Here is a 21,321-nt window from a genome sequence, read left to right on the forward strand (position 1 = left end):
AATGTGCTATTTAAAATTATAGTTGTATTATAGTCAATTTCCATCATGACAGGGTATTCTAGATTTAAAGCAACAACAACAAACAGGAGTCTTGAAGATAGTTATGCTGCCTCTGCTTTAGATTCAAAGACTGGAATTTTTTTTTTTTTTTTTTTGAGACGGTCTCATTCTGTCACCCAGGTGGGAGTGCAGTGGCACAATCTTGGCTCACTGCAACCTCTGCCTCCCAGATTCAAGCGATTCTCCTGCCTCATCCTCCCGAGTAGCTGGGACTACAGGCGTGCAATATCACACCTAGCTAATTTTTAAATTTTTTGGTAGAGACAGGGTTTCACCATGCTGGCCAGGCTGGTCTCAAACTCCTGACTTCAAGTGATCCACCTGCCCCAGCCTCCCAAAGTGCTGGGATTACAGGCGTGAGCCACCGCACCTGGCCTAGAGATGAGGATTTCTAAATATTGTAGTCTAACTTCTTATCTTGAGGAATAATGTGCCAGGCCTTTGTGCTTACAATTTTTTAAAAACCTTAGTTTTTAAATCATTTTGGTTGCTCTGGTGTTTCCAAGTTTGTAAATTAAACACAGATTCCAATATATTAAAAAGTATAGCACAAAATAAAATTTATCTATGAACTGTAAAGTTTAGAATCCAGATAAAAAGGGTATGTAAAGTAGCTTATCTGTCGTTCAAAACAAGCAAGCAACAACACATCTTGGCTTTAAAAAATATATAAATTTTTCCATTAGAGCAAATAGAAATTTTTTTTTTTTTTTTTTTTTTTTTGAGACAGAGTCTCGCTCTGTAGCCCGGGCTGGAGTGCAGTGGCGGGATCTCAGCTCACTGCAAGCTCCGCCTCCCGGGTTTACGCCATTCTCCTGCCTCAGCCTCCCCAGTAGCTGGGACTACAGGCGCCCGCCACCTCGCCCGGCTAGATTTTTGTATTTTTTTAGTAGAGACGGGGTTTCACCGTGTTAGCCAGGATGGTCTCGATCTCCTGACCTCGTGATCCGCCCGTCTCGGCCTCCCAAAGTGCTGGGATTACAGGCTTGAGCCACCGCGCCCGGCCGCAAATAGAAATTTAAGGGCCCAAAGAACCCTGCCTTATGGAAAGCAATGGAGCTTGAAGAGTGGAAACTAAAGACATGGGAAGAAAACAAAAAGTTACAGTTTGTTTTATACCCTCAGTTTTCTGAATGTAGTAACTAAATAGACACATAAAGCCACAATGGTTCTACTAATCTCAAAACATGTGAGTAAAATATCCATTATTCTTAAGGGCCTTTCAGTGGAACTGCCATGCTGAAGGGATTGTAAGCATGTCTTGAATTGATGCAGTTCCACTTCATATTTGGAGAGCAGAATTCACTTACTACACATAAGAAGATCTTTGTCAGACATCATTTTTTAGTTCTGGAGTTCCTTCACCTAAGGTCAGGCCACTTTCTTATAACTGCATCATAATATTGTTGTTTGTCTGACTTCAAGTAATATATACAAGTACTTTTCAAATTAAGTAAACTGAAGGTAAATTTGTTTTGAGAATTTGGTTTAATTTCTTGAAATAATTGGGATTATGTTAGGATAGTTGCTCTTCATCTGGAGTCCTTAGATCTCTAGATATGTCTTACAGACTCTCTCAACTCACTGAGATTTTATGCAAAATTGTGTATGTTAAGTATTTGTGTGTATTTTGTGCCTATGGTCAATAATGATTATCACATTCTCAAAAGGGCCTGTGGCACACACAAATAAGATTAAAAACTGTGCTTTAGGGTATCTAAAAACCAGAATTGGTAATCACAAATTTAAGTACTAAGAAGGTAAGGTCCTTTGGATGCACGCTAATATCTTAAAATCAAAGGTTTAAAATCAGGACCTGAATAATCTTTCTTGGAAAACCAGAATATCCTAAACAGCAAGGTTTAAGCTATCAAACTAAAGAAAAAATTCTAAAATCCTGTGTAAAGGAACACCTTACACATATCGATTACAGCCACATTTATGATTTTTGAAATAACAAGACACTAGGCTGTTGGTAAGTCAGAAGAGTAAAGGAACATAGCCTGCTATATCAAACCACACACACTCAAAATAATCTACCTTATAACATTCTTTAAAAATGTGATAAGCATGTTTTATTCTAGAGTGATCTCCCAGCCATCAGAGTTACTCGGTACTACAATATTCCTTATATTCATTAATAAATATTTACTGAGTACCCACCATGTCCAAGGACTAAGTATACTTAGGTGCTAAGTATACAGCTTTGAACAAAGGAGACAAAAATCCTTGCTTTCACAGAACTCATATTCTACTGTGGGGAGATAGACAACTACAAAACTAAAACATTATAGCATGCCACATTAATAATTTTGTAAAGAAAAATATAGCAGGAAAGGAGAATAGGAGTCCTTGGGTAAATAGGAAAAGGCCTTTAGGATTTCCACTCAGTAGAACTGACCTTTGAGAAATCAACATCTTCAGATTCCTTAAAAGTTGATTACTCTCCTATCTCCTGCAAACCAGACCGGCTCAGTCTCTGTGCAACTTTGTTCTTAGATGATTTACTTTCTTTCTCTTTCCCAGTATATTTCCTTTTCTGTAAAATGGAGTTAATAGCACCTGTTCTTACCTGGCTCCAGGTATGGTGAATCATTTTAAGCTTCTTGGAAGAAAATTTCTACATAAATTTAATGGAATATCATTCTCACAGTCTTCTCTAACAATACCCTGCTACCAATTCTGGTTCCTAACAGGATATTACTCATTTATAACATTTTAAAAAATCTACTGTAATTAGCAATTTGAAAGTTTTAAAAAATCCAATAAACTCTTTCCAATTAACAAAATGTAAAGCCTTTTTTTTTTTTTTTTTTTTTGAGACGGAATCTCGCTCTGTCCCCCAGGCTGGAGTGCAGTGGCCGGATCTCAGCTCACTGCAAGCTCCGCCTCCCGGGTTCACGCCATTCTCCTGCGTCAGCTTCCTGAGTAGCTGGGACTACAGGCGCCCGCCACCTCGCCCGGCTAGTTTTTTGTATTTTTTAGTAGACACGGGATTTCACCGTGTTAGCCAGGATGGTCTCGATCTCCTGACCTCGTGATCCACCTGTCTCGGCCTCCCAAAGTGCTGGGATTACAGGCTTGAGCCACCGAGCCCGGCCAAGGCTTTTTAATAAAACAAAAACAAACAAGCAAAACCATGACCTCCAGGAATACCTTGTTTCTTAGACAGGGTCTCACTATGTTGCCCAGGCTGATCTCGAAATCCTGGGCTCAAGTGATCCTCCCACCTTAGCCTCTCACTGTGCTGGGATTACAGGCGTGAGCCACCACACCTGGTCCAGGAATACCTTTAATAATGCAGAAAACATGGAAAAACCCTGTCTCTACAAAAAATTAAAAAATTAGCTGGGCATAGTGCTCCATGCTTGTGGTCCCAGCTACTTGTGGGGCTGAGGTGGGCATCGCTTGAGCCCAGGAGGTCGAGGCTGCGGTGAGCTGTGTCTGCGCCACTGCACTCCAGCCTGGAAGACAGAACAAGACCCTATCTCAAAAAACAAAGAAACAAAAAAAGTAAAGTAAATTATGGCTAGTTTCGGGATAATTACAACACACACACATATATACATACACACTTTACTATAAAACAAAACCCAAGGAAATACCTGCCCCCTCCCCCCGCCCCCTACCCCCTACCAACCAAGAGTCTGCCAAATGAACACTAAATAGCCTGATGGGAGCAATAACCAGGGATTTACTTCATTCATTACCTCCTATTAACCAGATATGTATGAAGTTGAACTTACAAATTTTTGTTGGATACAAATTTTTGTTGAAGTACAGAACTGTTATATATACAAATCTGTTTGATGAGAACTTACTAAAAATTATCATTGAAAATATTCTGCAGCTTCTTTGTCTTTTCTGGGTGCCAGGCTTCTAACAACAAGGCCAAGTCTAGAATAGAAGACTCGAAAGCCATGTCAGGAAGGCTCTGAGCTGGGATCATAGGAGGCAAGCACTTAAGAATGTTTGTGAGCACAGAGGAACTGTGTCTGATGGTATACTCCTGACTACATTCCAAAGTCAATTACTAATTAATTGGATTTTCTGTACCTTCATTTACATAAATAACGGAGTTGAGCATACTTTGAATATCTACTCTATACTTCTTTTAAAGGCTGGCATCAAACAAAATCACAAAATTCTATGTTAAAATTTCTGCATGGAAGGAACTCTAACTTGAGCAATGTCAGTTAAATGCATGCTATTTCAATGTTTATTATTTCAGGTTCCTATATTAGATAACTTAACCTAGACTTTCAAAATGAAGAGAAAGATGATAAAATATGTTACATTATAAGGGAGATACTGAGTAAACAGACATTGTGATTTACTAATATCTTTGCAAATGCAACACAAAATGAGAGAAATAGAAGAAATACAGAGATTATTAGAAGGTAGCAGGATATGATGCATTCTGGATCAATCTCAGATCATGGTACTTATCATTTTCATTCCTTTCTACTCTGGAAATAAATTTTTTATACAAACTCTAGACTGATGTTCTCTTCATCTGTGGCATTCTTACATATACAGCATTTTAGAGCTGGTAAAGCATGGGCTCTGCAGTTCAAGTTCCAGCAACACCACTTATTAGACAATAATAGTTAATACTTTGACAGATATTAACATTTTAATCCTCAGTTTGCTTATCTGTAAAATGTAAAAAATAAAGGTACTGAATTTCTTCTCTCATGAAGTTATTATGAGAATTCAATGCGCTAATACATGCAAAGTGCATAGCAGAAGTTTGGCAGTATTATATTTTAATTCCTCAATTTCACAGACTGGAAATCTGAAGCCTAGAAAGGCAAAAACTATTTTGTCCCAAATCACACAACTATTAATATTTATAGTGGCAGCATATTCCTCTGTGTGTGGAACTAAAAGTCAAGTCCTCCAAGTCACAGTTTAGATACTTTGCCAACTATAGTTTGCAACATAGGACTGTCTCTCTGGCTTTGGCCAAAAACTTAAAGTTTCAGGCCCTGCCTACAAATAATGTAAAAAATGCAACAATGGGATAACTATGTGCTGACTAACAGGTAAAATTAAGAGGCAAGCAGAGATATTGTGCAAAGGGGAATTTCTGCAGAAGGTGTTCACTGCTACTGGCCACGTGCTAAACTACCGCTGCTCCCATGGTAGGTCTGAAGCCTCGGGGGAATACATTTTAATCTTGATCATAACTTTATCCTGGAGTCTAAGAAAATCTAGGACAACCAGCTGAGTAGGAAGAGTGTGATAGTTAGAGATGGTGACATCTCTTGTGCTACACTAAGATCCTCTTACTCTTTTGCTCTGAGAAGAAAGAATAATTTTGAGTTGTCCCTTGAAAAAATATTTATAAACAATCAACAGGATTGAGAAATAAAATATGACTGTAATCATTTTTAGAAGTGGTGGCAATAATATTCCTTGAAATAATAGAAACAAACATTGATAAGAGGTAACCAAACCAGAAAAGTGGAAATTAGACCATAAATCAGCTCCAACACTTTTCCTTCTATAATGGTATAAAACAGGAGAGAAAGAATATATTACAATGTGAATAAAAACAGTAAGAAGTAATCACTATCATTTAGTCCTTTTTATCAGTCACCGCCAGGTAATTAAGAGATCTGAAAAATTTCCTTGACCTGGATTTTTGATGGTTATTAAAATACCGATCCAGAATAGCAATGGAAGGTAATCCTAAATGTACAAATTCAGTGGAAAACAAAAGAAAAATAAAAGAGTGGAAGGAAATCAGAGAAGAGGAAGAGACAAATATTTTGGCAAATGTAGGGGAAACCTAAGAATTAGACACTTTAAAGACAATGACAAAGAGTTGGAATGATACAGTAATATACAGAAGCAACTCTTGGGCAAAATAGAAAGGAAAATAATAAAATTTGGACAGGACTAAAATGAGATGTTCTGAAATCGAAAAGAGAGGACTTGAGAAATAGAAGGGCAAAGGCAACAACATTTCCTCTTCTATTTTGACTTTATTCTAGTGCTTTTAGAAGAATATTACAATTAATAATTTTGAACATACCTTGTAAAATGGATCATTACTATTGGCAAGGAAAAACCTAAGCACAAACAGTGAGGGATAAGAATCAGAACAAAAATCATCAAAACTTGACTTTCAATGCCCTTGTACATACAGCCATCAGACAAAGTTGAGACAAAATTCTTTTAGAGGCAATTCTATGATCTATTATACTATTTAACAAATTGGTGGCACATTGTCAAGGAGGGGTCTCCTTTTATCTAAGAAAAATTAAAATCATAATACAAATGAAAATTCAGTTAGTTTGGTCCTTATGAAATTGTCTATATGCTGAATTAATTGAACAAAATGTAAAGAAATGTCTGCTTTTCAGAAATTATCTGAGATTTCCAGAAATAACAACATGTTTTTTTTTAAAATCGCTGTTCTCATAACTGTACATTTTTTGGCACATAGCATCCTCAAGTTTAAAAAGATTTGACTGCAATCTTTGGAGACAACTGATCTTAACAGGCAACTAGAATAATTCGTAGGTAGAAGGATTCACAGAATTATCCAGAATTCCTCAAAACCAAAGAGAAGACTCCTTTTAGATTTGTGACACCAGGATACAGCTCTCCACTGAGAAAGTTAAAGTACAGCACATCTCTAAAAGATATAAATGGAACTTCAGTTAAATGGAAGGCTTGGCTAACCACAGTTTAGTAAACCTGAGTTGCAGTGTAATCTGATAAGGAACAAACAGCATGGATTTCAGAAGTGTAAACCATGTGTCCCTAACACACTAGAGTTCTTTGAAAGAATTAATCAAAAAATGGATAAAGAAAACCACATATATAATTCAGAAGCTTGTTTTTTTAAAAATAAAGTTTTTCATAAGAGGCTATTGAGAAACTTTAATAACTGTTGTAGATTAAAAATTGATTAACAGACAATAAACCAAAACCAATATGGAAAGTATCCAGAAATGAATACTAAGCTAGTGAAAAAGCTTATTTAAAGACCTAAAAGAAGCATATGTGGACAGAAAGGTGAAGACTAAACAATTGCCAGTGACATAAAACTATCCACTGTAAAGCCTGAAAGTCTTTGCTAAGGTATGATGAAATTCCCTCTTCACAAAGTAAAAACAATACTTAATGTAAAATGATAGGATCAAAGTTAATAGTTTAAAAAAGAAAAAAGATTGGTAAGATTTGCCAGAGTGAGAAAAAGGATAGAATAAGAGAAGATATGATAAAGATTGATAAAATAATGAATGGCAAAGAGAATGCCAACTAGTGGTGTTTGTTTACTTTTTCCTTTATGAAAACACAAACTTTATGTAGAGCTTTATGATAATAACATTAAACCTTAAAAGAATACATTTTATGGACCACATAATTAGCCCACTGAACATGCTATCACAGGATATCAATAAGGCACGTATGGCTCTCAAAAACTTCAGTGATATCAAAATATGACTAGTAAAATTACTTATGGTAAAAACTAAAATGGAGCACACAATTCATGCTTTAGGGTATTAACTAGGCAAGGCCAGGAAGGAAGTTTCCTTTCCAATTGCTGTAGTATTCAAGATGATTTATGATTTTAGCTTTTAAGTATTCCTAATTCCATTTTAGAGTCCAAATTATCTTATTCAAAAAAATCTTATGCCATTTTTCCAGATATACTCTTCTTTCCTATTTTTCTAAATAGCAAAGCCTTCCATTTTCACCTAATTCTCCTTCTACTTCATTTATCCCAGCTTCAAAATATTGCCTAAGAAGTGATAATGAATAAACACTAAACCATATATTAAAGAATACATGTTTGGGAATAAGTTCTATAATTTGTTAAATTTTCCTATCTTCTCTAAGAAGACAATAATTAAAATTCATACAATAAATTGGTTCTGTTCATAGTCTGTTCATATCACAAAATTAAAATTTGAGTTTGGATGCTAAGATAGATCACATTTAAGAATATTTTAACCTGTGTCCAGTAGCTACAGCAAGAATTGTTCTTTTATATGATAAATTTCAATCAATAAGCAACATCATTTTATGGAGCAAGACAGTGGAAAGACCATTAAAAAGGTACAGCCCTCTAGGTTCTGTCTTTACTATGGGGAACGAGCAACTGGTCTATGAAATGCTATGGCCCCAGTCATTTCATGTATGAATGAGTTACAGGCAACATTCACAGTCTGAAAGCCTAAGAATCTGTGTCTGAAAAACTTGGCAGATCAGTAAAAAATATGTTAAATTTAAATTCTTGAAAATGATAAAATTATGTGTGGATGAGGCCAAAGTGATCAGGAGGCAGGTTTACACCTTGTGTCCATTTTGTAATCCAATCCTCTCCATTTTGCGCTTAGCAATAGGGTGCCACACGTGGTGCAAGGCCAGCCATAGCATTCAAGCTTGACTGAATTTTAAAAGTGACACAGTAATCAAATATGCTCCAAGGGCATTCCAGAATTTCAGGTGCTGCTGACCATTAAAATCAACCTTCTTAGTGCTTACTTCAAATTAAACAGGATGTAAAGTACAATCCTCACGTCAATTAAACACAAGCTAATATATTTCATCTATCAAAAATTAGAGCCCAGAATATATCACTTAAAAAAAGGTATTATGTGTATCTAAGTAGTTATGCAATACCAGTCAAAAATAAGCAGATAATCTTCTAAAATATAGGATTTATGTATTTCTTCCAGAGTATAAAATAAGAATTTGCTTTAGAATGCCAATAAGGCAGTATCTACTCTTTCTATGAAATAGAAAGCGAAGCAGTAGAAGCCCATGTATGGTATTTCATTTGGAAGACAAAAGAAGAAAGGCATATTTCAAACAGATGGAAAGTGAAATATAATAAAGTTATACTTGCCTGCATTAATTTTCCTTCTGCTGGAGTTATTTCAGCAACACCAGCAAACACACCTTCCAAAGTGAGATTCAGTTTTCCTGTGGGATCCATTTTCAAGGGGATCACTCTGATAATAGCTTTCTGTTCTGCTGATCTTTCAGACTCCACCGCTGCTGCCAGCACCAGTCCTGTGCGTCCAAAGCCTGCCTGCAGGGTAGCCATCAGCAGCCAGGGCCAGAGGGCAGCCAGCTGCAGCTGGTGGCCACCACTCATGCTACCAGCTGCAGCAATGCACTTCAACCATACATACTGCTTCCACTAGCTAATACCAAATGCAGGTTCTCAGATCCAGACAAATGGAGGAAAAGAACATTTACGCTTCAGTTTCAGAAAGCCAAGTCGTAGTTTTGGCCCTTCCTTTCTCTAAAGTTTATTCCCAAGAACAGGTGGCATTCCTGATTGGGCAGAGAAGAGGATATTTTCAGCCCACATCTGCGGCAGGTATGTCATTTTCTCCCATCTTCACTGTGACTAGTAAAGATCTCACCACTTCTCTTTGGAATTTCCAACTTTGCTTGTGATTGAATGTCACATCGTGAATTTGTATTATGTCAGATCACTTGGCATTGCTCTTCCATATGCATCAAGTTGCCAGGCACTAAACCCAATGTTCATGAACAAAACAAGGCAAAGTAAACAGCTACGGCCATGCATCAAAGGTGAGAGTGAAGAACTCCAGCTCAGAAAAGGAAGAGATGGCCCTTTTTAAGCCATAATATGTGTCAATGGTAAATGACTAAAAACCACAAGGAGATTTTTTTTTAATGGAAGAGAAGAGGGAACAATAAAAATTTCAGGCCACACGTTGATGTCCAAAGATGCTACAACATGTATTTAGAAAAGTTTCCACATTAAACTGTATTTCAGTGCAGCCAGGGTTCCAGGCCCACTGCATTTACAGACTTTTCATGAACTTAGACATACCATAATTTTTTGTGTTTTACCAAAATTTGCCTATAAATTAGGTGCTAATTTATGTATCTTCACACATTACAGGATAATCCTGAACATCACAACCTTTTCCAACTTTCATAATTAGAGTATTTGAAAAGGTTAGCTTTCCAATTATTTTTCCAATTAAAATTCATATTTCTATCTCCATTTTCTTTTCTCTCTTAAGGATTCTTGATTTTATTCTCCAGCTCGGAAATGCCGAGCACTTTGATTTCTCATGAGATGCTTTTGGAAACTACTTTAATATCCAGATTTCATGATCTGTAATTTTCTAGGTTCATAAGAAAAACAAAAGGACTATTTCTAACATGTTTTCAAATTCCTTGAGGGGGTGGGGAATAAAAGGTAGGGGGAGCGGGGAGGCGATGAACCACAGGCTCTAGGTAGAATACCCTGAAAAAATACAAATAAGCTTGAGTAGAATAAATCTGTGCTATTTCCAGGCACTGTGAAAATTTGGGTCTTTGTACAAACACAGAATAAGATTTTTAAAATGTGCACCCTTAAGTAAATAGAAATACACTTCACCCACAAAGCCCTCTGTGTTTCAAGGTCAAGTTTAAAAATATTATAAAGTTTTCAGAATAAGTGCTGAAAAGCCAAGCAATTGAACAACATGAACCTGTTATATAGATTCGTTTCTTTTGCTGAGGCAGAGGGAGGGGGGAAAAAAAGAATTTCAAAAGAAATCTGCAAACCTGTTGCGCTGTCGGGCCCACTGGAATCCACGGGGGTGAAACAAATTCAATTATGCTTTTACAGATTCTGCTCAAAAAAGGTTTCAACTGCTTAACCAAGTACAGCTCATTCTTCCACCTTCTTACTCTGCAACCAAACAAAGTGCCCCATACTACAGGTAGGTGCCGAGAAATTCCGCAGCCTGAAAAAATAATCCATGCAGGTCAAAGGCAGAAATGTACTCCAGGATGAGAGATGCTGTCCCCAAGAACTAGATTAAACACTTATAGAAAAATCCAAAATCATTTCTGAAACCTCCTTTCTAATAAAAGTTCTTTTTTTTCTCCAAACAGCATATAAAATGACCAAGTCTTGAAAGAGAAAAGGAGCAAAGTAGCAAATACATCAACAATTCACTATCAGAAACACAGAAAATCCCAGAGAGAGAAGGCAGTATCTCTGAATCATGGATAGACTTGGAAAGTTCGGAAGGATTCGAGTGCTTCCTTTCAGAAAGACAATTCTGGATCAACTCCCTAGAGCAGGAAGCCTGTGGTTTGTAACTGGTGTTCTAGCTCTGACTCCCTCCCCTGGGACAGCAATCACGCTCTCTACCTGCTGACAAAGTGAGGGTGGAGCTGCTAGAGGCAACCACCCCCCACCCTGCCCCCCTCCTCCTGGTGCACACACACAACACTTACTTAACCAGACACGTTCTTTTGCTCTCTCCCCTCCCTCAGCTCCTCTACTCCCTCTATTGGGCCACAGCTAAACTGCATCCAATTTGATCCCCAGTACCTCTCTCTGGGTACGCAAGCTACCACATGCAAATCAGGGCCACTCAAACATATCTAAGCAGACTCTGCACCCAACAGAGCATAGATGATGGTATGAGGAAATAAACAGAAAAAAATAAAGGTAATCCAGAAAAGAATGGACACAAGGTTTTGCAAATATAAATTCAAAAGGATTTCTGCTCATTCCAAGTTTGAGTGTCTATAAATGGCAGAAAGCCAGAATAAAGTGATCCTGTGCTTTAGTACTTACTGATTTACTGCTGCTTATGTCTGCTACCCTGGGAAGGGCTCTGTCCATTTTATGCTTAGCTTTTCTTCAGCTCTTACTAATTTAAATTCAGTAGCTCTGTCTAAACTGTGCCTATATGGAACTTTCAAATCAGGTTCATGTCAGAGGTCTGGAATCCAACTGTTATTTTCTTTTCAATCTTTGAGAGGTGAAATAATACTATGGATCAGGCCTATGCCTTTAATGTAAGACTCCAAATAAGTCCATGTCATAAATACAAGCAAAAGGGTAAAATATGATTAATGAGAAAAGCATAGGCAAAAAGAAAATGAATTTCTGGCTAATTACCACATTCATGAACTACAATCCTTATTACTACCTTGCCATTAGAAATAATACAACAGTTTCTAATACATTTATAACATTTGAAGTTTCAAATTACCAGATTATATTTGACTGTGGTGAGACATTTTATTTCTGAACTGCTGCCATAAACTTTCAAAATTATACAAATGAACAACAATGTGGATATAGTTAAATCTAATGAACTGTACACTTAAAAATGGTTATGGTAGTAAATTTTATGTGCTTCTTACCTCATGTACAAATGAATCTCTGATCATCTGTAAAATGCTGATGATAATAATTACGATAGGTCTGTTGTAAAGATTAAATGACATAATGCCTCTGAAAGCAAAAAGGATGAGCAGTCTATTGACCTTCAACATTGTTTCCCCTGTAGATAAGGTTTATGAGAGTAGTTTCAGAATTTCAGACCTAATAACTAACCTAGATCAAAGACAAATTCGGAAATAATTTTTTTGTTTATTTTTGTTGTTTGAAATGGGGTCTTATGTCACCCACGCTGGAGCACAGTTGTGCCATCATGGCTCACTGCAGCCTTGACCTTCATGGCCTCCCACCTCAGCCTCCAGAGTAACTGGGACCACAGGTGCGTGCCACCACACCCTGCAAACTTTTTCTTTTTCTTTTTTTTTTTTTTTTTGAGACAGAGTCTTGCTCTTTTGCTCAGGCTGGAGTGCAGTGGTGCTATCTTGGCTCGCTGCAAGCTCCGCCTCCCAGGTTCACACCATTCTCCTGCCTCAGCCTCCCAAGTAGCTGGGACTGCAGGCGCCTGCCACCACATCCAGCTGATTTTTTGTATTTTTAGTAGAGACGGTGTTTCACCATGTTAGCCAGGATGGTCTCGATCTCTTGACCTTGTGATCTACTCACCTCAGCCTCCCAAAGTGCTGGGATTACAGGCGTGAGCCATCGTGCCCAGCCAACACCCTGCAAATCTTTAAAAATTTTTTGTTGGGCCAGGAATGGTGACTCACGCCTATAATCCCAGCACTTTGGGAGGCCGAGTTTGGGGATCACCTGAGGTTGGGAATCCAAGACCAGCCTGACCAACATGGAGAAACCCCGTCTCTGCTAAAAATACAAAAAAAAATTAGCCTGGCGTGGTGGCGCATGCCTGTAATTCCAGTTACTTGGGAGGCTGAGGCAGGAGAATTGCTTGAACCTGGGAGGTAGAGGTTGCAGTGAGCTGAGATTGTGCCATTGCACTCCAGCCTGGGCAACAAGAGCGAAACTCCATCTCAATAAAGAAAGAAATAAATAAATAAATAAATAAATAAATAAATAAATAAAATAAAACGAATGTTTTTGTAGGGATGGAGTCTCCCTATGTTGCCCAGGCTGAACTTGAACTCCAGGGCCCTAGCAATCCTCCCATCTAGGCCTCCTAAAGTGCTGGGATTACAGGCATGACCCACCATGGCAGGCCTAAAATAAATTCTTAATGTAGCACTTTTTCTGTCTTGTTTGGACTTTAAGAATATAATGCAGGTACAGCTGGCTGGGCATGGTGGCTCACGCCTGTAATCCCGGTACTTTGGGAGGCCAAGGCGGGTGAATCACTTGAGGTCAGGAGTTCGAGACCAGCCTAGCGGCCAACATGACGAAACCCCGTCTCTACTAAAAATACAAAAAATTAGCCGGGCGTCAGTGGCATGCACCTATAATCCCAGCTACTTGGGATGCTGAGGTGGGAGAATCTCTTGAACCTGGGAGGTGGAGGTTGCAATGAGCTGAGATGGTGCCACTGCACTCCAGTCTGGGCGACAAAGCAAGACTTTGCCTCAAAAACAGAAAGGAATAGAATGCAGGTACTACAGTAATCCCTTGGTATCCATGGAAGACTGGTTCTAGTACCCACTGAGTACCAAAATCCAAGGATGCTCATGGCCTTTATTAAAATGGCTTAGTATTTGCATGTTACCTATGCACATCCTCCTGTATAGTTTAAATCATCTCTGGATTACTTGTAATACCTAAAACAATGCCTATACATTCCTTAAATTCTCATGGATTTAAAGTGTATGGTCTGTGGCATATTCAAGTTTTGCTTTTCAGAACTTTTGGAATTTTTTTTCTCAAACTTTTTCAATCTGAGGTTAACTGAAACCATGGATGTGGAACCCATTGATATGGAAGGCCAACTATATAGACCCTTTGTAGCTCATTTCCTAAAAGATAGGAAGAGTTGTAATTCTGCTGGAGAAAATTTTTTGAAATCTGTCATGGTTTATGTTTTTATTCTGTGTATGCCATGTAATTGTATAGCATAAATAATGCAACATATACATTGTTATATATGATATATGCAAAAATACCTTTAAAGTTAAATAAACAAAAAAAAACCTACAAATAGGCTTTGCCTCATCTATTCCTGCTTAAAATGTGCAAAGGAATGAAGAGACCTAGCCCTAGTAATTAATACACACACTTAATTGACAGAAAGAAGACAGATACAAATGTGGTTGCCCTCTCTTGAGGAAACTCTGAGATTTGGAAATGATGATGATATGCATCATGAACCTGGAGACCTGGAGAAACTCAGAATCAAACCAAACAGTTCTATGTAGTTTAGTTCACTGTTTTAGGTCACCAGAATTGCAAGAGCAATTATTCTTCAGCTTTAAAGTTTTGGAGTTACCCTCTAGGTTTGATATACTACAACATTTTCCTAGAGATATCATAAAGATGCCATCACTATTGTAACGAAATGCCTAAGTCTCAATGACATCTACTAGCTAATCTTATACATGAGACAGATCATCCTTCAGGGTTTACTTTCACCTCTGGATGGATTAAATTTATTAAAGATCATTCATCCTTTTCCAAAAATGTAGGTTTCTGTAAAACATGTCTAAGAATTGTCTTTTTTTTTTTTTTTTTTGAGACGGAGTCTTGCTCTGTCACCCAGGCTGGAGTGCAGTGGCCGGATCTCAGCTCACTGCAAGCTCCACCTCCCGGGTTTACGCCATTCTCCTGCCTCAGCCTCCCGAGTGGCTGGGACTACAGGCGCCCGCCACCTCGCCCGGCTAGTTTTTTTTTGTATTTTTTAGTAGAGACGGAGTTTCACTGTGTTAGCCAGGATGGTCTCGATCTGCTGACCTCGTGATCTGCCCGTCTCAGCCTCCCAAAGTGCTGGGATTACAGGCTTGAGCCACCGCGCCCGGCCCTAAGAATTGTCTTTATCTTTAATGGCATTTAAACAATTCCATTGCTATTTAAATGGGGAAAGAAAAAAAAAACTTTTAAAATTCAGATTATTTGAAAAACAAAGTACAATCTCATTTGAATTATATATATATATTTTTTTTCTGAGACGGAATCTCGCTCTGTCTCCCAGGCTGGAGTGCAGTGGCCGGATCTCAGCTCACTGTAAGCTCCGCCTCCCGGGTTTACACCATTCTCGTGCCTCAGCCTCCCGAGTAGCTGGGACTACAGGCGCCCGCCACCTCGCCCGGCTAGTTTTTTTTTTTTGTATTTTTTTTGTATTTTTTAGTAGAGACGGGGTTTCACCATGTTAGCCAGGATGGTCTCGATCTCCTGACCTCGTGATCCACCCATCTTGGCCTCCCAAAGTGCTGGGATTACAGGCGTGCGCCACCACGCCCGGCCTGAATTATACTATTAACTGTCATAATGATTGAGTTTTCTATTAATCACCAATCAAACAGTAAGAACAAGCAAGACAACAAGTCTAGTTGGAACACTCACTTTATTGTTGACTGATTGAAATTTATCAGTGCTTAAGGTACTGAAATACTGAGGTACTAGTCAGGAACCTTGTTAGTTGACTAGTTGTGTCAGACCCTACTGGCTAATTCACAGGAAGATTTTATTATACCTCTTGCCATTTTGTCCAAGTCATTAATGACAGCTTTAGTTGATAGATACAAGGCGTGTAAGGATAGCAGGAGATCCAGCTCCTTGGTCTGCTGTATTCATACATAAAAATGTTTGGAAAGCTGAATAAGGCATTTCATTAATTAAGCCTTAAAACAACTGAAACCAAATCTATGCCAAGGTTCCTGCTTGACATGTGTTCCTCAAAAGATATTATCTCAACATATATAAAGCTAAGAAAGCCATATTTAGGAGAAAATATCATCTACACAGTATATTAGCTCTTCAGTATGACTGAGAAAAAGCAAAGTTCCTTCATTTGGAAATTGAGTCTCCTCTTCACATACTCTGACAAAATATTATATAGTCTGGCCAAAAGATACAGGTGTCTTGATAATTTGCTCTTTTAAACCTTGCTAATAAAGATAAATAAATGCCCATTACATAGACATTATCTAGTCTAATCAGATGGACCACACAGGTCGCTTTTCAGAATCTACTTTAATATCTAAACAGAGTCACTGCAGATCAACACAGAGCTCACCCTTTTCCAGAAAAGTAGATCTCTGTAATATTTCTAGGGTTTGACATCATTGGGAAGGCACAGCGCAGTATAAGAAATGAACTATTACATCCACAGTGGCTAGCACAGTACTATGTCATATCACCAAGTGCCTTTTTAATTAGTTTCATATTCCTAGGCTTTCCTTTTGTTTCTGCAGTGTTTAATAGGAGAACTGAAGCAGAATCCAATAAGAAAGTTCTGGTCAATCGAAAGACTTTAAATCAGAAAGTTTCTTGCTGTTACTGGGTAAGAAAGTAAGGGATCAACCACAGAAACTGGACATCCAAGATATCCTTCTCTCCTAAAACAAAGTCCCACAATCCTACTGCACAAATCTAGAATCCTATAACAGGGATAAGAAAAAAATGCTACCATCTATCCCACTATCCAAAATTCTCTCAGAAGCCTTAAACTAGATCGAAACCATTTTTTAAAAATCAGAGGCATAGCTTCTGCTAAAGGACTACTAATCAGTTTTTCCCCACATTTGCACACAATACCTTATATAGATGAGAATTTATACTTATTGAATGTAAAAATCTAAAATAAGAATATAGTGTATTAAATCTCTTAATGTTTTTGTTCACACACTGTACATTTTCCCTTCAAAATAAAAATACTACACATGCATCCTTTATCCTTCTATCCTGCAATAATAAAAATATAAAACTTTAAAACCTTTAAATCTATCAGCATTTATGAATACAATTATATAAAACAAGTTAAATACTTTCTTTAAAGATATTTAAGTGATATATTAATAAAACCTTTTTACCATTTATGATAATATATCATTAAAATGAAAGAAAGATACGAAAATAGAAGAATGCTTCCATTAATATAAAAGAATCAGGGAGTGTTAAGTGTGATAGATGGTCCAAGTCCATCCGGACGCCTTGCTCTTAAAACAGAATGCTAGGTTAGGAAGTAAGAGAATTTCCTGGTTAATCCCTTAGAAAATTAGCTCTTCTCCAGAGTTTCTTCCCTGGAATTCCTGATGCATTTAGACCTGTAATGTTGGTGACCTCACAGGCCTGTTTCTCACACGATCTCCTCTAAAAGGATCACACTGTGACTTGAATCAGAGAGACTGAATTCCCCACTAAAGTTGTGCTGACTACAGTTTAAGTGGCAAGACGACAAATCAGCACACACACAGATTATTCTCTAGTACCATAGATGGAGCAGTTTTTAGATGCTCCTTGACTATAACAGAAGGTCAGAACTTTTCATTTAAAAGGGATCTGGGCAGCCAAAAAACATGGCTGCTAGATGTTCGGTAGTTTGTCAAGGCAGATAATCTGAACCGAACCGCTGTAGTACATAGCAAATTCCCAATTCTCAATTAACAAAATTCTCAATTAACGAAACAAAAAATACTTTTTTTCCTTAACAGAACTGAAAAAATCCCAACAGTTTGTCATGTGCAAGGCTAGTCTGCCTCCAGCTACAGCTAGTGCACAATGTCACATTTGTCATCCATGCCTCACTCTTTTAATTCTTCCTCCTTTGGAAAGTGCTCCTGCTTGCAGGCCACGTCCACCAGCAGATGAAGATCTAGAAAGAAAGGATTGTTTACTCCCTCTTAGCCTCTCTGTAGAGTTCTATACACAAGTTTTCAGACGAGCAGAACAAGTTGTCTATGTCTCACCTGTAGAACTGGCTCTAAAATTATATAGTCCCATCGGATTCTCAATTTTGGGGTATTCCTATAACTCTAAAGCATACTGATGCAGCCTAGTTGTTAACCAACAAATTTTAGTACCTCTCCTTTTCAGCAGTATGGCCAAGACTCTCTTCATCTCAGTTGCCTTTTTTTTTTTTTTTTTTTAGACGGAGTTTTGCTCTTGTTGTCTAGGCTGGAGTATGGTGGCACAATCTCGGCTCACTGCAACCTCTGCCTCCTGGGTTCAAGTGATTATCCTGCCTCAGCCTCCCAAGTAGCTAGGATTACAGGCATGCACCACCACGCATGGCTAATTTTTAGATTTTTAGTAGAGACGGGGTTTCACCATGTTGGCCAGGCTGGTCTCGAACTCCTGACCTCAAGTGATCCACCGGCCTTGGCCTCCCAAAGTGCTGGGATTACAGGCGTGAGCCATGGCGCCTGGCCTTCAATTGCCTTTTATTATAAGTGAAAAAGTAAGGAAAAGTGTCAAAGGGATCAAAGTGAATATACACATACAAATAAAAATTCATTTCCTTCATGCTGTAAGAGTAGGTGGGTGGGTTGTGGGAACATGAAAAGGCAATGCCTCAGGAAAAACAATGTTAAAATAAGTAATCACCATTTTTCCAAAGTTGATTGACTCTGTAAAATTCCTACTTATTGACTAACACAGCTGAATTCTTGTAAAAACACCTAGCTCAACTGTCCATAAAAAAGAAAGCATATCCTCACACAGTGGTTCATTAAGAATGAAAGAAGTAAAAATGCAAATTAGGTATTAGGTTCTGTAATACAAAAAAGCTAAGATCATGTGTAGAAGTTGAGCTAAAACGTCTATCAGAGGAACACAGGCAGCAATAAAAGGATCTTAACGTGGCTTCTAGCTTCAACCTAATGAGCTTACAATTTCTACAGCAACATGACCAGGGAGATTTTTTTTTTTTTTTTTTTGAGACACAGTCTCGCACTGTCACCCGGTTTGGAGTGCAGTGGCGCGATCTCAGCTCACAGCAACCTCCACCTCCTGGGTTCAGGCGATTCTCCTGCCTCAGCCTTCCAAGTAGCTGGGATTACAGGCGCACACCACCATACCTGGCTAATTTTTTGTATTTTTAGTAGAGACAGGGTTTCACTATGTTGGTCAGACTGGTCTCAAACTCCTGACCTCGTGATCTGCCTGCCTTGGCCTCCCAAAGTGCTAGGATTACAGGCGTGAGCCACTGTGCCCAGCCCAGGGAGCATTTTTAGGTTGGTTTTGAAGCTTACAACTTTGCCTTAGCATTTGTGAGTTAAAGTATACAGCACAAACCCTTTATTTCATTCTCAACATACAAAGACTTTTGTCACTACATTTTTGGAACACAGCCTCTACAGAATTGATCCACAGCCTGAGAAGGATAGCTAATTCAAATAAAATGGAATTCTATTACTACTTGGTAGAAAATCTAGAAAGCATTTGAAATAGTACCTAATTTTTGCCATATTTTGCAAAAGATAGACTAGTCACCAGGGGCAGGTGCTTACTCATCTGGTGAACTACAATCTAGCCATATAGAATAAGTAATTTATCCATATAAGCATTTTGTGGAAGAAGAGTTTATTAGTTTATCACTTAAAATGAGTTTCTCATACACCCATGATCATAGTAGTATAATCAGCGGTATTTTTCACAATAGGCAAAAGAGAGAAGAAATCAACAGATGAATGGATAAACAAAATGTGGTACACACATATAATGGAATGTTATTTAGCCTTAAAAAGGAATAAAGCGGGGCCAGAAGCGGTGGCTCACGCCTGTGATCCCAGCACTTGGGAGGCCGAGGTGGGTAGAGCACAAGATCAGGAGATGGAGACCATCCTGGCTAATATAGTGAAATCCCGTCTCTACTAAAAATACAAAAAATTAGCCAGGTATGGTGGCATGTGCCTGTAGTCCCAGACACCCAGGAGGCTGAGGCAGGAGAATCGCTTGAACCCAGGAGGTGGAGGTTGCAGTGAGCCGAGATGGTGCCACTGCACTCCAGCCTGGGCGACAGACTGAGACTCTATCTCAAAAAAAAAAAAAAGGGAAGAAAGCAAGGAGTGGTGGCACATGCCCGTAGCCCCAGCTACTCGCTCAGAAGGCTGAGGCAGGAGGATTGCTTGAACCCAGGAATTCGAGGCTGCAGTGAGCTATGATGGCACCACTGCACTCCAGTGTGGATGACAGAGCAAAACCCTGTCTCAAACAAACAAACAAACAAACAAAAAAGGAAGAAATTCCAGCACATGCTACAACAATAGGTATTAGGATAAATGAAATAAACTAATTACAACAAGACAAAATACTATATGATTCCAGGTATATGAGGTAGTTGGAATAGTCAAATTCAGAGACAAAAAATAGAATGGTAGGTGCCAGGGGCTGTTGTTTAATAGGTATGGAGTTTCAGTTTGGGAAGATGAAAGGAGTTCTGTAGATGAATGGTAGTGATGGCTGCACAAATGTGAATGTATTTCATGCCACTGGACTGTATACTTAAAAATGGTTACAATAAGGCTGGGTGCGGTGGCTCATGACTGTAATCCCAGCATTTTGGGAGGCTGAGGCGGATGGATCACCCCAGGTCAGGAGTTCAAGACCAGCCTGACTAACATGGTGAAACCCTGTCTCTACTAAAAATACAAAATTAGCTGGGTGTAGTGGCACATGCCTGTAATCCCAGCTACTCAGGAGGCTGAGGCAGGAGAATCGGAGAATCGCGTGAATCTGGGAGGTAGAGGTTGCAGTGAGCCGAGATTGCACCATTACACTCCAGCCTAGGCAACAAGAGTGAAACTCTACCTCAAAAAAAAAAAGTTACAATGAGCCAGGTATGGTGATGCACACCTGTAGTCCTAGCTACTTGGGAGGCTGAAGCAGGAGAATTACCTGAGCCCAGGAATTTCAGACTGCAGTGTGCTATGATTGCATCTGTGAATAGCCACTGCACTCCAGTCTGGGCAACATAGTAAGACCCCTATCTCAAAAAAAAAAAAAAGGTTAAAATGGTAACTTTTATGTTATGCACATTTTACCACAAAATGGCTTCTCTGAAGTTTAAATAATGATAATAATGATAACAGTAATACATTTACATATCATCTCTTTTTCAGGTAGCTAAATGCATTGTGTTAAGGTTATCTAATTAATCCTGGGTAGTGAGTAGATAACTAGGAGGAAGAGCCTCTAAGCCATTTGGCCAATTAGTAAAGCCAATGGTTTCCAAACCTTGC

The 21,321-nt window shown here is 38.6% G+C and overlaps 2 protein-coding genes across 3 annotated transcripts in view; both read right to left on the reverse strand.

Annotated features, from left to right (window-relative positions):
- The window catches only part of RNF43 (ring finger protein 43), a 65,252-nt gene extending 54,112 nt beyond the window's left edge, over nt 1–11,140 (reverse strand). The window contains exons 1-2 of one of the 2 annotated variants that reach the window (XM_033183653.1): nt 10,624–11,140; nt 8,933–9,569 (exon numbers count right to left, since the gene is read on the reverse strand). In XM_033183653.1, the coding sequence (XP_033039544.1) occupies nt 8,933–9,184 (252 nt within the window). In that variant the 5' untranslated portion in view covers nt 9,185–9,569; nt 10,624–11,140. Of the gene's footprint in view, nt 1–8,932 lie in introns of both variants that reach the window. The other variant, XM_033183652.1, reaches the window with a different exon arrangement.
- Nucleotides 11,141–15,685: 4,545 nt separating this feature from the next.
- Nucleotides 15,686–21,321, reverse strand: part of HSF5 (heat shock transcription factor 5) — a 67,442-nt gene continuing 61,806 nt past the window's right edge. Inside the window, exon 6 of the mRNA XM_033183657.1 lies at nt 15,686–17,954. Within this exon, the coding sequence (XP_033039548.1) occupies nt 17,884–17,954 (71 nt within the window). The 3' untranslated portion in view covers nt 15,686–17,883. The remainder of the gene's footprint in view (nt 17,955–21,321) is intronic.

Source organism: Trachypithecus francoisi, unplaced genomic scaffold, assembly GCF_009764315.1.
Source record: "Trachypithecus francoisi isolate TF-2019V2 unplaced genomic scaffold, Tfra_2.0 Lachesis_group20, whole genome shotgun sequence".
NCBI lineage: Eukaryota > Metazoa > Chordata > Mammalia > Primates > Cercopithecidae > Trachypithecus > Trachypithecus francoisi.